General features: G+C 54.2%; 1 protein-coding gene across 1 annotated transcript; it reads left to right on the top strand.

The window, feature by feature from the left end:
* The first annotated feature begins 3,926 nt into the window (after window positions 1-3,926).
* Window positions 3,927-17,657, top strand: LIN28A (lin-28 RNA binding posttranscriptional regulator A). Its single transcript, XM_085518002.1, has 4 exons — window positions 3,927-4,222; window positions 4,959-5,137; window positions 13,087-13,271; window positions 14,241-17,657. Exons 1-4 carry the CDS (start codon window positions 4,192-4,194, stop codon window positions 14,452-14,454), a joined length of 609 nt encoding a protein of 202 aa, XP_085374128.1. The 5' UTR covers window positions 3,927-4,191; the 3' UTR covers window positions 14,455-17,657.
* The last annotated feature ends 143 nt before the right edge of the window (window positions 17,658-17,800 follow it).

Raw genomic sequence — 17,800 nt, 5'->3', positions numbered from 1 at the left:
CAGTTCGAGCTGGACTCTGCCCTGCTGTTGTCTGCCCCATTGCAGGGTTGTGAAACCCCTGGGAAAGCCACGGTGTGGGGTCCAGGATGGGATCCCCAGCACAGGAGCAAAGGTTGGTGCTGCTCTGGAGCTTCTGGAGGAGATCAGCTTCGGTATTTGGAGAGCAAACAGGGCCCCGGGATAGGGGCAGCACTGTTACAAAGGAAGGAATTGTTAGTGAATAAAACTACAGGAATAATGCCAGCTGCCTTCCCCAGCTCCACAGCAGGGGGAGATGGGAGGAGCTGCGTCCCCATGGCACTGTGGTGGTGGCACAGCACAAGCTCAGGGTGCAGGAAATGAAAGCAGCCAGGAGAAAATCCCGGACACAAGTCACATTTCACAGGTAAGGAAGCTGAGGCACAGATGGAGAAGGGATACAAGAAGGGGAAGAAAGAGCGGCCATCTGGGCTGATCTAAAGCCCAGCCGCACCTGCAATGACTTTCCAGATCTCTGCGCTAAGGAAGGGGCTGAGCATAGGGCAGTGCCTGCAGCAGCCATGGGACTTAGAGGTGATGGGCTGTGAATGGGCTTGTGGGGTAGCACCTGGAGGAGGAGGAGGAGAAGGAGAAGGAGGAGGAGGAGAACCCCCTTTGCCATTTAGGAGGCAAGGACAGGGCTTGCTCTGGCCTGCTGGAGGCTGCTGCTGCCTCTGGAGGAGCCACATCAGAGGACCATCTCTTTCAACTATTGATTTCCTTTTATCAGAGAGCAGGAATATGTATGGGGCTGAAATCCTGATCAATCCCTGCTCTGTAGGCAATCAATCAGAGCTACCCTGGGGCTTTTTTCAAAGGGAGCTGGGGTGCAAAGTGGAGCCCATGGACCTGGGCAGGATCCCTCACTCTAGTTCCATAACTGTGTGCCCCTCCCACCCTACCCAAAAAGTAGGGAAGCATGGCACCATGGCACGCCCTGAGCAAGCACTGTTCACCCTTCCATCAGACTATACTGATGCCAAGGGAGCGTTTTTGGAATGATGGGATTCCCATGTAGGGCATCCATGGGAGCACACCTGTGTGACAAGCTGGTTGATACATCCCTATGTCACCACCAATGGGAGTTACCTGACAGTCCCTCAATCATAGCGGAGCTCATTAGGGGCACTGGCCAAGGGGGAGGAGCAGCACCATAACCTCTGTTATTGATTGCTTCATAGTCAAAGGTCAGCGGCATGTACACAAAGCCGGGAGAAGGGAGGTGGGTGGCACCAGGATGGCTGGGGACCATGCCATGGTGGCAAGCATCATCTCTGGGATCTCTGATTTTTCTCAGGTTCCCCAACGGAAAGCAGGAAGAATTGGGGTGAGTTGGCCACACAATGGTTATCAGCACCCAAATGGAGCTGTGCTGATGCGGAGAGAGGTGGCAGTGTGGTCTCTGTATATGCAGCCAGGAGGTCTAAGCCCAATGGGATGTGCAGGAGGATAGCTTGATTCACCCCAGAGTGGACTCAGATAATGCCTCTGTACCTTTCTGATCATCACACATTGGTGCTGCCAACACTGGGGGCTGACACCATAAAACAACCATTGGGGCCAGCCACTGACCTGACCCACAACACCGAAAGGACACCAATCCCATGATTGCCACATCTGTACCCCATACAGCTGGTTTCACACAGCTCCCTGGGCCTCATCCTGTGGGGCTGGGACCCAGTGTTGTGGGTGGCACAGTGGTGCCTGGCACTGGGTTGGGCATTGCTGTCCCTCACCCTAGCTGTGTGTACAGGGGAAGATTTACCGTCTGTCAGAGCCGGGGCCAAAGGTCAGCAGGGGTCAGAAAGTCCATTTCAGAGAGGTCACTGTCCACTTCTTTCAATCTAATGAAGCCATTATTTGTGAAAGCGAACGCTTTGCTGGCTATTCCCTTGAAGCGGAGCCGCATGCAGCAACTGGCTCTGAAAGAACAGGAAGGAGTCCCCTTCCCGTTCACATGTGCCATTCAACAGGCCTCAAAAACAAATACACCACACACAGAAAGAGGACGCCAGGCCAGGGGGTGGATGGGATGAATCCCAGTGGGACACTGAGGTGCTGTGCTGAGGGTCGTGTAATTGGGAAGTCACTGAGGATGAGCAGAAACTGAGGAGTGTTAAGAAATGGTGCCAGAAGGAAGCAGGAAAGGAAAGGAGTGACACGAGAGAATATCCCAATTTTTTATTTTGTTCTTTCTCACTCCACATTCCTATCCAAATTATTCCTCAAACGAAAACGAGAATCAAAGCCAACTACCTCGGGTTGGCCAGGAGAGGGTGCCAAACGCTGCCGCTCCTTTGGACGGTCAGGGAATGGGGAACAGAGCAGATATCCGGACCGCTGCGTGTTGGTGGGGAGGGGGATGGAAGTGGCACAAAGAGGTCCCCAAAGAGCGGTTTGGGGTCAGGGAGCTTGTTCACTTATGATGGCACATAGTGAAGGAATGAATTGAAGGACGCTCTGTCTGTCCTTCCTGTCACCATAGTGGGAGGGAAAGCAACCAGCCAGACTCTTATCTCCTACGATTGTAGACTGTTTATTGGCTCTGAGGACTTGACTCAAGACTGATGTTGGGATAAGAGACTTGTTAGTGTGGATTCCCCCCACCGCATCTATCCCCGTTGTCATTCGTGTAAATATGATGGACAACCTATGAGCATCACTGCATTATTAACACCGCAGAGTGCTGGTAGTACTGCTTGTTCTGCCCATCCCCGATGCATGCGGTCATCGAGACTCAACTGGCTGTGGGCACTAGGGCCATGTCCTCACAACCACCGAGTCCATTTCACCTACCTTCCTTCCCTCACTTGCAAAGAGGAAAACCATCTTTGTCCTCCTCCTCTTCTTCCTTCATCCCATAAACCCAGCAGTGAGGGAGCTACGTAGAACTCCCGGGAGTGGAGCGGTCCAGCGGTGAGAGGTGCGAGAGAAGGGTAAGAGGAAGAGAAGGAGAAAGAGAAGGAAGAGGAGGAAGAGGAAGGCGGCAACAGCCGCCGCGCAGAACCCTGGACAGTGCGCACTTCAGCACCACTGACAGCTCCGTAGCGCTCGGGCAGGCGGCGCCCCCCACGCGGGATCCCCCCATGCGGGATTCTCCTTGAGGGACCCCGCATCCTTTCCCCCTTCAGTGGGTGCCCCCACGACATTCAGAATGATCAGCCTCCGTACACTGCCCCTTTCCCGCGCATTAAGGCCATGCATGATGTGGTCCCGCGTGGGGAGGCGGCTCTCAGCGTGGACGATGCCACATCCACCTCCCGTGGAAGCGTCGAGGAGGGGGGAAGGGGGCGGCCGAAGAGCTCGGACAGCCCACGCACCGCCCGCACCGCGCGGGGCCGCGGAGGCTGCGGGAGGCGCTGTGCCCCCGCGGGGCGGGGAGGCCGCGGGCAGTGTCCTCCCGCCGGAAATGGTGCTGCGGTCACTCGGCCCTTTGTCCCGCCCGGCCCGGGCCCTCTTTCCCCACAGCCACGCGTGGGAGGGACGAAGTCGGGGCCTCGGGGAGATCCCGCGTGCCGCAGTTGGGATGGGGCTGCGGGGAGGTCGAGGTGTCCCCAAAAAACGCTCGCTTTCCCTCAGTAGCCCCTGCAAAGCCCGGACCCACGAGCGACCTGGGCGGCTCTCAGGTGGCGAAATGGCGTTGGGACCCCCCCGAGTTCTGGGTATGGGTATGGGGGGGGTCCCATCTCCTCTTCGCGTCTTCCCCTTGACAGGTGGCCTCGCCCCTCAGTGGGGGGGAGGTCACACCGCCCTCCACCCAAATCCCTCCCGGAATGTGTCGCTATTAGCCGGGGGGAGTGGGGAGGGGGGCGGTTAATTAGGATCACGTGGGGGCGGGATGGCGGCGCGGGGCTCGGCGTCCCCCAGCCCCTCGGGTGGGTCCCGGCCTGAGTTGGGGGTGAGGGGTGGGGGCAGCGGGGGCTTCTATTGTCTGCGAGAATTTGGGAGCCTTTGAAAAAACCCTCCCGCTCCCTCCCACCCCTATTGTTGGAGTGAAGATGGAGTCAAACCTCTCCCGGCTCCCTCCCGTCGGGGTCTAAGCCGGCCTTTTTTGTTGCTTTTTTTTTTTTTCGTTGCTTTTTTTTTTTTTTTTTTTGGGCTGATACCCTCAAAGCTGCCCGAGGAGGAGGAGGGAGGAGGCGGTAACAGCCACAACCGCAAGCGAGTGTCGGGATGGGGTCTGTTTCCAACCAGCAGTTTGCAGGTTAAGTTATATTATTGTCGCAGCCCTCCTCGGCTCCGCGATTATTAATAACGGCGGCAGAGCCCGACGGGGGTCTGGGACCCCCCCAGCCCCGCTGATCCCCGCTGTGTCCCGGGCCCGGCGTGAGGGGAATTTTTTCAGCCCAGCCCCGGACTGAGCGCAGGAGCTGAGGGCTGTCGGGCTGGGGTCAGTGGGGAGCAGAGCTCCCGGTGCTGCGGGGAATCCTCATCGCAGCGCGGCGTGCTGGGGCAGGAGGGTCGGGTCGGTGTTTTGGGGGAGTTTTTCCGATTTTTTGTTGTTTTGGTTTTTTTTCCTTTATCCTTTAGTTTTTCTTTAAAAAAAAAAAAAAAACCCAACAAAACAAAAAATCACCGTCGTTAATTTTTATTTTTATTTTTTTCCTAGTGATGCATTTTGGGCTGCTTTATTTGGATTATTTTTTCAATTATTCTTCTTTTTTATTTTTATTTACGTATTTATTTATTTTTTTTCTTAAACACTTTGGACTGGAGAACGGCCCCAGCGCTCCCACCCCCGCTCTCCCTGCAGTCCCCTGCGATCCCACACGCACACACGTGGGCGCAGCGGATCGCCGCTTTTGGGTCACCGCGGTCATTTTTTTGCCTTTCCCATCCAGCAGGACCCAAACTTGGGCTCTTTCTGTTCCTTCCCTGGGGGCAGAGGGGTGTGGGACCCCCTCCAGCCCCACTCAGGTGCTCGCTGGCTCTCTCCCCAGGTGCGAAGCCGGGCGAGGAGCTGGCTGGAGATTCACCCAAAGCCGAGAATGATTCCCAACCCCTGCATGGCTCCGGCATCTGTAAGTGGTTCAACGTCCGCATGGGCTTCGGCTTCCTCTCCATGACAGCCAAGGGTGGCGCGACGCTGGACTCACCCGTCGATGTCTTCGTGCACCAGGTATGCTGCAGCTGGTTTGGGGTTGGAGGCGGTGGGGTGCAGCCCCAGCATTCTGCCCTTCAGATCTCCGTGCCTCTACTGCCATCCCAAATTGGTGTCCTGGGGGTGATGGAATTCCCCATGTTTGTGAGAGGAGGGCAGAGAAGGGCAGTGCAGCCCTTGGATCGCTCTCCAGGGAGCAACCCCGTAAACTGATCCTTGGGATCATTTAATTTTCTCGTGGTGGTTCACTGGGGAGCTCTTTGGAGGGCTGGGTACAGAGGAGCAGGTGCCCATTCAGTGAAAAAAAGGGGTACATAGGGCACAGCGGGGCAGGGATGCTGCTCACCCCAGGGAGGGAAAGGGGATAGAGCTGTGTTTCCCTCACTGCCTCATATAGGGTGCTCAGTGCCCCATGCAGGGATGCAAGATGGGGCTTTCCCCATCTCATCCTCAAAGGGTGGGGGTTCAGTCCATGCGAGCCCCGGGATGCTCATCCCTGGGAAGCAGGGAAACAAAACCATCAGTACTGTGATGACATGCGCTTGATTCCTCTGCTGTGTTTTGGGGGGCAAAGTCCCACTACAATGTGCCCAGCTCTCTGTCAGCGGGTTAGGGCTGCACTTCATCCTGCATGGCACAAAGCACATGGGGTCACACATGTGCCTCTATGGTTTCCATACCGTAACTGTGGTCTCGTGTCCGGGTTTGACCCGTGCATATCTTGCTGGTGTCCTGCACCAAAGGAAACTGCAGCTTTGGGATTATGGCTACTCAAAGCCACTTCAGAGGTGGGGAACGGATCCAGCCCTAGTGGGGACCGTGTGGAGGGTTTGGGGAAATGGGACTGGGGATGGAGTTTGAACTGGGGTCATGGGGGCATTGCTGGGAGGGAGATACAGTTCAGTGCTGGGTGCTTGGCAACGGGGCTGTGCACTGAACATGGGCTTCTGCTCCTCCAGGGAGAGCAGCAGCTGTTGGGGATGGGAGGCAGTATGAGCACGGGGGATAAGGATGTCTTTGGAGTAAACTTGGATGGTTTTTGTGCATTTGGCTGGAGGCAGGATGGGGATGGAGTGATTGTGCTGGTGATGGATCCTGAGGGCCTCTCAGCCCTCCCTTGGCAACCAGAGGGATAGGGGAGAACCGAACCCCTTCTTTGTAGAAGCCGCTGTGCAGACGTGATGTTGGATTTGGGTCTGAGGTCTCCAAACCTGCCAGGGAATGCTGAGCTCCAGGTGCTCCCCAGGGGCAGCAAATGGGTCTTTGCATGTCAGTGTTGTGTCAGTGGGGGGGAGCCTCCCTCCCTCCTGCCCCTCTCCTCAGTCTTTATTGCCCCCAGACAGTCTGGTTTCCTGATTGCTCTCGCTCACATTCCTGCAGGAAAAGAGGACGAACAGGGTGTCCTCCTGGCACTCCCCATTTGTTGGAGACCAGAGCAGAGTTTGGTGTGCTTAGAAGGCAGCAAGCACTGGGCACTGGACAATTTAGGGTATGAGGTGGCACTGGGGAGCCCAGAGCAGGTGTGATTCTCACTGCCCAGATGTATGCAGCAGAGCCTGAATGTTCCTGGCGCATGCAGCCACCCGCAGTAAGGCCATTTGGGGTTGATGCAGTGTTTCCATCACTACTCCATTTGCTCTTGGCTTAAAGTCACTGCTTTCCTGCGGTGAAGCCTACTGGGACTGTCCCACTGCAGAGCATTGCCAGCATCACCTCGACCCTGCTCAGCACCCAGGGAGAGCAGGTCAGACCCTAAAGGGCAAAAGCCAGTATGGGGTCAGGGTGCTGCAACCAGCACCCAGCTTGGTGCTTCCACCCAACCATTGGGGTACAACAACCAGAGCCCCCCAGAGCCGTGCCCTCTTCATTTACATATGTGAATGATGACCCACAGGAAGTAATTGTGGGAGAAAGAAGGGAATTGGCCTCTTTAGATCTATTAAATCACTTTATTACAGGAACCAGGTCTGAATAGCCCTGCTCTGCGGGGAGCGCGTCTCCATCTCTCTCCCCCTTTATCTGATCACAAAGAGATTAAAATCTCGGCAGGACAGGAGACTAACAGGGCTCCTTCAGGGCTGCCTTTCCCTCTCATTGTGAGCTCAAAATGAGGCATTTGGGTTAAAATGCCTCCCCTGGACACTGGAGATGGATTCATTTGGGGGCTGTGGTCCTGGGTTTGTAATGCTGCTGGGATGAGAAATGGGAAAATCTGCATGCCCCATTCCAGCATCCCCAGAGCCCAGTGTGCTGCCCCACAGCCTTGGCTGAGAGCTGAGGGGATGGGGCTTCTCCCAGCCTCGTACCTTTCTGCATCTCAGTGTTTATCCAACCTAACAAGCTGAAATCCTTGTTTAGGAGTGAGAGTGTTGGATAGTTTTGCTCCTTTTCATGATTTTTGGCATGGGGAGCTTGCTGGGCACAGCTGAGACTCAGAGATGCTGCAAGAGTTCATTTTTAGACATCTTGGTGACAAGTGGGCCATACCAGAGATGTGGCCAGGACGTGGCCATCATGTTCTGCCCAGGCAGGGGGCTGTGGTTACCCAGGTGCCATCAGCTCCAGGAGCCTCACAATGGGCATGGGGCTCCATCCCCACCAAGGGCTGTGGGGAACAGCACAGAGGGGCACATCAGCTGCCCTTCCACTGTAGGTTCCATGAGGGCACCCCGGGCTGGTGCCATGGAGCACTGATGGGAAGTGAGAACGATGGGAGGTTTTAAGAAAAGCATGTGTTGGAGAGCAGCTCAATTCCAGAGTTCCTGCAAAGGCACACACAAGAGATTTCTCCCTGGAGAGAGGGGTTCTGCCTTTACAGGGCTGAACTGTGGGGCAGGATGCAGCCCCATAGGAAAGGGAAGAGGCAGCACATCGGATGCCTATGAAAGCGGGGGGGCATAAAAATCTCAGTTTTCCAGTCTGGTTTAAGATGCTCCTGTGGGTGCAGGAGGGAGCTGCGGGATGGGGTACATCCCCTCAGAAGGGCTCCATGGGGCAGAGATGCACTTTGGCCTCTCTGCTTTCTGGGGGGGGGGGGGGGAGGGGAGGAGTGAACAATCCCTTTGTTGTTTGTTTTGTTTTTATTATTATTTTATTTTTTATTATTATTATTTTCTTTTTAATAAGTGCAGGGATAAAACTGCATCACAAAATGCACTGCTGCAACCTGGGAATGGGAATTGCTGGGAATGCCTTGTCTGTTGGACGGCAAATTGTGAATGAGAGCGGCTTTATCCCAGCCCTGAAACCTCCCTCAAGATGCACACACACACAAAAAAAAAGCCTCCTGTCTCTGTCTAAAGATTAACTGTTGGCTGCAGGCACCTCCCTTCCCCCATCCTCTGCTCTGAGCCCCCGGGGTGATGGCAGGGAGAGGGAAAGAAAAAAAACAACAACAACAAAAAAAAACCCTTACATGGTTTGCAAGAGAAAATGGTCCAAATGAATGTGATTTCTGCCATTCTCTGAGCCCCATCCCCGGCCACCCCCAGCTCCACCATTTCTAACCTCAACCCCCCGAATTTATTTAGTCATTAAAGTAATCTGGATGGAGCCTCTCTCACCAAGGGAAGGTGCTGCGCTCCTGGACATGCTCCAATATGGGAGTATGAAATTAATATGCAGCAGCTGATCCTAATTACCCTCTGTGTGGCCACTGCTGCTGCTCCCTCCCCTCACATGGGACGAGCATAGTTTTGGCAACCTGGTGCTGGTAAAAGTGAGTGGAAATGTGGATTTAGGACAGGTGACTCTTAGTGAATGGGTTGTTTTACCCAAAATTAACCTGGTGTTTAGTTTCACTTGCTTATAGTAGAAAATGAAGAGAATGCCAGATTCTTTTGGCAAGAAAATGGCTTTGTTTTGGATTTACTTTGAGGAAACTGAGCAGCAATACAGAGCCTGAAAAGCCCCAGTGATATTTTGGTGCTCACTGAGCTGGGTTCCCCCATCCCTGTAGCATCTCTTCTTTCCAGCATCTACCCGATGCTGGCACCAGCACTGATCTGCAGGCAGGTGCTCCCTGTTCTGCCCCAAAACTGCAGCACCATGGAAAGATTTGCTGTGGGATTTGGGAAGAGGGAATTCCAGGTAGGAATCACTGCTGTGCCAGCCTAGACTGGGCAAGCATTAGCTCAAAGTGGGTGAGTGCAAGCCCTCTGCTCCCCCTGGCACAGGAGTGAGGAAGGATTCTCTGCCAAACCCACACTGGGGAAACACAGGAACGGGCTGCCCCAGTTGTCCCAGACAGCTCAGCACCAGAGCTGCTCCTAATGCAGCATCCCACCCAGGCTTGTTTGCCCAGAGATTTCAGAGTTTAAAGCAAAGCAATTCCCCACACAGATAAGGGCGAGGTGCAGCAGCCGCTCCTCCTGAGGCCCCTCTGGACACAAAGATGGTTTGATTGAGTGGCCAGGGCCGGCTGGAATAAACGTCCCCTTGTGTCACACTGGGGAGGCCGCAGGGACAATGGTGACCCTGGGGCCAGCCGAGCCCCTCCTGCACCCAGCAGAGTGGGGGCAAATCCGGGGCTGCCACAGAGCTGCTGCCACTGCCTGGGGAGCGGTGTTGGGTTTGGGATGCTCCAACCCCAAAGGGACAAGGGGGAGTTTGTGGGATGAGAGGAAGAGGTGGGAGGTGCAGGTGGGGAAGGGGGAATGGGCGGAATGGGGGTGTGGGGTGCAGTGGGGCAGTGGGCAGTGCTCAGCTGCTGGTCCAGTGGCTTTGTCTGCATTAAATAATGGTGGTGGTTTTTGGCACGGGTGAAGGGCCCACGGTGGGGCTGCCTGGCACTGCAGGGAGTGGGGACAGGCAGTGTTAGTTCTGCTGCTGCTCCTTGTCCTACCAGTTAACTCTGAATCCTATTGACAACAAGCAGAACCCCATTGGTACTTATGCTTCAAAACACAGTTTTGTTACAAACACTTTTTGTTTGAGAGCCGGGGGTCACTCCACACACTGCCCACCAAAACCACCTCCCCAAGACCAACCCCAGACCCCAAACCCTGGCCCCCCAAACCATGCCAATGTGTGTGGGGCACAGTGGAGCTCAGGAGGGTGACCACAGCGCAGCAGAGGGACTGTTAGGCCCCATAGCCAGTGAAGAGGGTCAGTGAGGCCGTGTCCATGCCAGCCACGCTTCCTCCCCCCGCCGTGGCCTGGAACTCCTGGAATTTGGCCGGCATGAGCACGGCCAGCCCTTTGTTCTCGCTGGCCAGCCCCGGTGGCTCCCAGCCCAGGCCCTCCCCTAGGCCCCTCCCTCGCCAGCATCCCCAGCTCTCTCTGGGCCCCCCTTCCTCTCTTTATTTTTTGGGGAGGGAGGGGTGTGGAGGCCTGGGAAGGCTCCCGCTTTGTGTGTGGTGTGGGACAGGGGCTCTGGGCCCCTTCCTTTCAGATGCAGGAGGTATGCAGCTAATTCAATGGGCTGCAGTTTGATTACCTATCTGATAACAGAGGAATGCCAGCAATGTGTGTGTTTTGGGAAGGGGGCAGGGGATGCGCAGGGACCACCAGCCACTCGCAGCTCACTTCAAAAGGCTGCAGCGGGGGGAGAGCTGGGGTGCCCTGGCCGCTGCCCCCCTCCTTCCCCAGGGAGAGGGCGTTTCCTTTGGCCTTTTGGTGGAGGGGGCTGGGGACTGAGGAGGCAGTTGTCATCCTCACTCGCTGCTGGAAAATAAATAGCTTCCCCATCATGTTGCAGCAGCTTTGGCTCCAGTCCTCCTCTTCGTTGTCAGCCACGATGCAGCAACTCTGGGGAGAGAGATAGGGGAAGAGGGAGATCATGATCATGGGTGAGGAGTGGGACCCAGGAAACGGTGCCAGGGTCCCCCTTACCACGGTGCAGCTTTGACCCACTGCACAGAGCAGAGTGCTTGTGAGATTTGATTGCTGGCAGTGTAAACACAGCTGGGCTGTAAACACCCTGATGGAGATCTCTGCGGGAGATGGAGGTCTGGGCAGGCAGCTGCCTCATGTCCCCCAGCTTCCAGCAGTGACACCAAGCAGAGCTCAGCTCTTCCATGCCCTGAACATGGCTCCTGCTTAGGTGGTGCTCAGCAACCTCTTGGCAATCATGCCCAGCATCCCAGATTCATAGAATCATTAAGGCTGGCAAAGACTACTAAGATCACCTAGCCCAACCATCAGCTCATCACCACCATGCTTGCTAAACCATGTTACCCTCCTGGTGATGCTCAGCATCCTCACCATGACACACAGCCTGGGGGAAGCTGAGCTGGGACTGGATAGTGATGTTTGTGGTTACACTGAGCTTGCCAGGGGACTCACCTGTGGCAGGCCTTGTGGAGCAGGTTTTGGTGCTGTTTTTGGCAGTAGACAAGGAAGGTGGTTCCATCTGGAGGGTCCTTGCCCCTGTCCCTGTGGGTGAGCAGATACGGGTGATGTGGCACTGCCCCATAGGGTTTTTCCCACCCTGAGCCAGACTCCAGGATGTTGTGGTAGGGACTGGTGTGGAGAAAGCCCCATGGGAGGTTTGGGAGAGGAAGCGGGGAAAAAGCAGCAGGAAAAAGGGCAGTTCCTCAAGCTCTGCTGCATTTCCAGTTCCTCCGTGTGCTCACAGATGCATGCACATCCTGCAAGGTCGTACTCAGTAAAATCACTCCTAAACACCAAAAACTCAATTTCCTCCCTCTCTGCTTTCATGTGAGGTGTCCCCATGTGGATCCTGAACAGAGTGGGGGGTGAAGAGGAAAAGGAAGAGGAAAGTGGTGTGCTTTTCCAAGTACCATGCTTGCATTGCATCCCTGTGGGAAGCATGGACGGCCATGTGACAGAACTTGCAGCCCATGAATGGGAGATGCTTCATTCATAAAAGCAGGGTCCTATGGCTGCATGTTAGTGCCATGCTCTGACGGGAATCCCAGCCCAGTGACACAGAGCTGCTCCTCCCTCTGACAGCAAATCCCTCTTAACTCTTTGCTTACGGTCGTCAGACTTCCACTAATGAAGCAGAGCAAAATCTCTGCTCAGATGTCTGCTTGGGATGTGGCAGCGCTGGTTCAGCTCACTGGCTCATGGCACCGATAGGCAGGAAATGTCGGGTGCACCTCCACACCCTGTGATGTTGTTCTGCTGAAATGGATGGCTCTCATGAAAGCAGTGTATTTTTCCACCTTCTCCCACTCTAGGTCCTTCTGAACTCCCAGGTTTGCTTTCAGCGTTGCTCTGTGCTGTGATCCCAGAGGGACAGGGGATGCCCCCAGCAGACACAGCCAAATAGCAGCTTAATTGCTGGGGCATATAAAGGGATGGAGCTTTAGGGTTACCCTGCTCCAGCATCCAGCTCAGCAGCTTTTTAAGGATGCTGAAGCAAAAGTAGCACAGAGTTAGGTTGAGTTAAGGCCAGAGGAGACTCGTTTTTGGGAACAGGCGTGTTATGTCAGAACAGGCAATAGCAACCTTTGGGCCCCAGAGAAAAGCTCCTTATTGTTTTGCAAAGCGCAGCGGGGAGGGACCAGCGAACGCTGCCCTGAGGGCCCCAATTCCTACCCAGTGTGCTACATCCTCTGCAGCTCAGCTGTGCTTTGGGGCGAAATCTTCTGGTTGTGCATCCATGTCCCTCCTGTTCTGCCTCTTGATGGGGAAGAGAGAAGGACTGCATGTGCATGTGCAAAGCAAAATGAACTTTTGCATTTCCCTGCAGCTTTGGGAGCTTGCAGGATGCAGTGCAGGGTTGGAAGGAGAGAAGGGGTCTGCTGGTTTGCAGTGTGGAGCACCAGCATTTTGCAGGAAACCCTGCAGATATTAGGGTCAGAGCTCCTTATTTCTCAGGTTAGTGAATCCATCTCATCTCTGCATTATCAAACAGATGAAAAGTGCACAGTCAGGCTTGGTCCTGACGCCCACTCCCTTGGGTGTGGGGGAGGGACATCAGCACCCCTGGCACCATGGGATGGGACTCACGGTGTGCTGGGATGCAAGCACTGACTGCCATCCTCTCCTGCCCTCAGAGCAAGCTGCACATGGAGGGCTTCCGCAGCCTGAAGGAGGGTGAAGCCGTTGAATTCACCTTTAAGAAATCCTCCAAAGGTTTGGAATCCATCCGGGTGACTGGTCCGGGGGGCGTCTTCTGCATTGGCAGTGAGCGGAGACCCAAGGGCAAGAGCCTGCAGAAACGCAGATCAAAAGGAGACCGGTAAGGGGCAGATGAGGTCTGATCCAGGGCTGGCTCTGAGCCCTGCGGGTGCCAGGAACTGCCTGGGGCTGGGCTTTGGTGGGGGCTGTGTGGTCAGGGACCCCTCGTGTTGCCCTGTCCTGCCCACATTTGGCCAGGGGCTGCAGGGCACAGTGTGGGCAGCGACCCTTCCTCTGTGAAAGCCACTTCCTCCAGCACTTAATGAGTGGCAGATGCAGCTTGGTGGGGAAAGGGCAGAGAGACAGAAGCAAGAGGGCAGAGGTCGGGGACACCCCGGGCTGACGCTCCCCTTGTGTGTAGGAGCTGTGGTGGGTTGAGCTGGGCAGGGGGTAATTTTCTCTAAGAGAAACCCTTGCTTGTGGGAAGGAAATGACCGGATGTCCTGGCAGTGGCTCCTATGGGCAGGCTCTGGACCCTGGAGCCAGTTCTTGGCCACCCTTCAGCCCTGCTGCCTGGGGTACTGGATCTCAGTGTCCCCAGAGAGACTGTGCGCCCCAGCAAGGCTGCGGCTCCACCCCTTAGTTTGGGGTTTCCAGTCAGTTGGAAGCGAACTGGGGAAGGACAGGAGATAGTGAAAGTTTGGGGGTTTCACTGAGCAGGAAGGGAACTGGAGAGAGAAAAGAAAGAGCGATACTCACAACTTCAGGTTTCCCGGTGAGTTAGAAAACCAGATTGTGCCTGTTCCTGTTGCACCGAGCGCTGGCAGCTCATAACATGGGGTAACCTGTGATGCAGGATCCAAATACTCAGGGTCCATAAATATAGTGGTGCCAGAGGCCTGTGAGCCCCCCAGTTTCATCCCCCTGTGCTTGTTTCCAGCACGTGGGTTTGCTGCCATCTCCTGGGTACTAGCAGCACCACTGGGACAGATCTAAAACCACCAGGGAGCAAACCCAGGGTCCCCCCCCTGGCTCCAGTGAGTCCCCTCCCTTTGTTTCCCCTCCTCGAATCTCTCTCCTCCTCCCGCAGATGCTACAACTGCGGAGGGCTGGACCACCATGCCAAAGAGTGCAAGCTGCCTCCGCAGCCCAAGAAATGCCACTTCTGCCAGAGCATCAGCCACATGGTCGCCAACTGCCCCGCCAAAGCTCAGCAGTCCCCCAGCTCTCAGGGAAAGCCTGCCTACTTCCGTGAGGAGGAGGACATGCACAGCTCGGCCCTGCTCCCTGAAACCCGGGAATGATGGCAGGTGGTGGGGAGGGCTAACACCAGGATGGAGAGGCTTTGGCAAGGCAAACAGGGAGGGATAAGGGCAGAACTTTATTCTCCTTAAAACCCGGTTTTAATTGGGATGGCTCCAAAAATAGAAGGGGGAGCATCCAACACACCTCTCCCAGATAAAAAAAAATATATATATATAATAAATAAATTGGTTCATCTTCATTCTCCAGGAAGCTAGGAGAAGGAGCAGGGAGGCACAGCTCAGGGAGTCTCTGGTGTCTACTTGCTCCCTGCCCCATGGCCGGAGCAGGGAGAGACAAGGGTGGCAGGGCTGGAAGGGATGCCCACAGGCCGGTCCCGTGGCTCCTACAGCTCCTCACCTCTGAAACACAGGGCTGGGAGTGCTATTCTTTACCCTACAGAGCAGCATGTGGCTCAGTGCAGCTCAGCCTTCTGCATGGATCAAACCCACATGGGACAAACACTGCTGCTCCTCCTGCCCACGCTGCACCAGCACCCTGGGCTAAGCCACCCATGGGTATAGGAAAACAGGGACCTGGGGTGGCAGCGGCTGCCCTTATCCCTCCCCAGCCTTGCCTTTATTTATTGGCTCCAGTGACAGCCCTTCTTCTGGGGCCAGATGCCCCAACCGTGCCAAAGCCAATGCCAAGTGAAAGCTGCACTAGGATGTGCGTGAATGACGTATCTTTGGGTTTGTTTGTTGTCTTTGATTTGTTTCTTTTTTTTTTTTTTTTTTTTTTGGTTTTGTTTTTTTTTCTTTTGTGGGTTTTTTTTTGTTTTGTTTTGTTTTGTTTTTGCTTTTTATATAAATATTCAGTTTTTGTATTTTTGTATATTTTAATCTTTAAGAAGAAACAAAAAAAGAGAGAAAGAGAAAGGACCTAATTCCTGCAACTTCTTCTCAGGTATTCGAGCAATCTCAGGGATAAAATACCTCTATAGCCCAGTGCTGGACAGAGAGGAGGGTTTTTTCTAACAGCACAAAGATGTGACAAAGTTTGTATTGGAAGAGTAGATCTACCTCACTGGATGTTCGCTAGGTGGACTGATATGTTGTTGAGCTTCTTGGTTGTGTTTTTTGGTATGTTTGGGTTTTGTTTCCTTTTTAACTGTATTAATAGAATCTCTTTCCCTTCTCTGCTGGGCTAAGGAGGAATTTGGGTCTGTGGGTCCATGAACAGGGACGGAGAAGCCAGGCAGTGCTGCAGGGCAGGGAACAGCTGCTAGAGCCCGTGTTGGCTCCCCAACTCCAGATTTTCTCCCAGCCCGGTGGTTTTTGAGGACTGTCCTCCATTTCTCTCTCCTGTTTACATGCCCCCTCCCTGCTGCCCCATGGGAACGCTCTTGTCCACCCTGTATCAGAATCCCCATCATCAGCGGGCTGGGATGCCACACAGGATGCCATAGGGATGATGACCTAAAAGTCAGAATGGGGCTTCCAGGGCATGCAATGAGAACTGACAGCAACCAGGGAGGGTGCTGAGAGACTGAGCATTGTTTTGGGCCCTCACCTGTCCCCAAGCTGGGACCTGCTGGTACAAGAGACCTGGTGCCAAGGTGGACCCAACTCATGGCCAAGGAGGGCAACTGTTCCATCTCTCTCCTCCCTCCCTGGCTTTCACCTTACATGGGCTCATGATGGCTGAGGGATGCTCTGCATCCCTTCTTTTGGGCCATCAACACTCTGCTCCACAGCCCGGGGCTGGCTGGAGCCTTCCCAGTGCAGTGGTCTTACCATGCTGGTGTCTCAGGACATGTATACGGTTTCTGATGTTCTTTACTAGAATATAGGTTTAGATGTGGAGCAAGGCTGGACTAGATGGAGAGCATCTACTCCAACCTTACCAGCAGCAATCACTGCACCTGGCAGCCCCTCTGGGGTTTGTTTCTGCCCCAAGTCTACCCCTGCCCTGAGGCTTGTGGGGTTGGAGAGTGGCTCCCAGCTGAACCTGCCCTGCTCCAGTAGTTCCTATGGTGAGGTGGTGGTCTCTTCTTGGGAGGGTGGGGGAAGGACCTCAAGTTCTCGACTAGTGATGAGATTTAGACTAACCCACTTCAGGAGATCTGCTTTTGTCTGAACGGGGTAAATGCAATAGAACATACCAGGCTGCGTGTCTAACCCTGGGCTTCGGTCCCAAAGTGGGGACTGCTGGCCCACCTTGGTCGCCAGTTGCTGGTTCTTGTATCTGTCTGAAGAGTCGTGTAGGACCTTTCCCCCCTGCCCCATTTAATAGTTTGGTATTTTTCTGCTAGCTGCCTAGTATCTGTAAATACCTCTGTAAATCTTTCCTCTTTCCTCTCTCTCACAGTATTCTCTTTGATTATTGTTTACAAAAGTAAGAGGGAAAAAAAAAATAAAAAATAATTAAAAAAAAAAAAAAAAAGCCAAAGCATCTAATAGGTTTTGGACCAGGGAGACAGGATCTTCTCTGTGTACTCTGCCTTGCAACTCTGTGTGGGGATATGAGTTCTGTAGCCATCCCTGTCCCTAAAGCAAAGAGCCAACGGCTTAGAGAATCACTCAGGTTTTCCCCAAGGCCAGTATGGCATCGGGATCCAAGAAAACAGGGATTTTATCTGTAGAGGGAAGCCACGCTGGAGAAGATGGGATTGATTTGAATCTTCCCATGTTTGCAGCCGTGGTTCTTCCTGTGTCTTGACAATAATTAACTTGCTGCATCATCACCCACCTGCCCATGCTCAGCTCACACTGGGCACTATGCATTGCGGGACAGCAAACCATGGGCAGATGAGGCTGCACTCAGGGTCCTGCTGTAACCAGGCATTGGAATGAATGTATGAGGGGAAATGTCCCTCTCGAGATGGTGTCTCCACTGGTGCCAACGCCTGAGTCCCGCTGTCGTCTTCAAGGAGACAGAAGAATGTAACTCCGTGTTTACTGCTAGCAACCAAAGCTTGTTTGTGACTAACTCCTGAATTGGATGAAGTGTTGGGGAGGGGATAGGGGCCTCCCAATTCCCAATGAGGTTTCCTGCTGGAATCCCCACAGCCAGGGCTGCAGGTCCTGTTGCTGTAATTTCCCCCCTCCTTTCCTCGTTTGTGATTTTATATATATATATTTTTTTTTTGGTACCAACTATGTAAAATGTGTTGTTCTGGTTGTTTTTTTTTTTTGTTGTTGTTGTTGTTTTTTTTCTTTTCTGTAAAAAAAATAAAACCCACGGGCGATGGCTGCTGGTGACAGTTCAGTGTGCTGGCTCTTTTCTTTCACCCCCGTGAGCTGTGTGTTGAGCAGCTCGCCTCCATAGCGGTGCTAAGAGCGAACATAACGGCGGCACAACCCGCTCCCAGCGGTGCCGTAGGCCGACAGCCTCCAGTCACACCCC

This window comes from Coturnix japonica, chromosome 17 (assembly GCF_054131305.1).
Source record: "Coturnix japonica strain WE chromosome 17, WE-NBRP24, whole genome shotgun sequence".
Taxonomy (NCBI): domain Eukaryota; kingdom Metazoa; phylum Chordata; class Aves; order Galliformes; family Phasianidae; genus Coturnix; species Coturnix japonica.
Note: the sequence above shows the minus strand (reverse complement) of the source record. Positions and strands in the feature narration are given on the sequence as shown.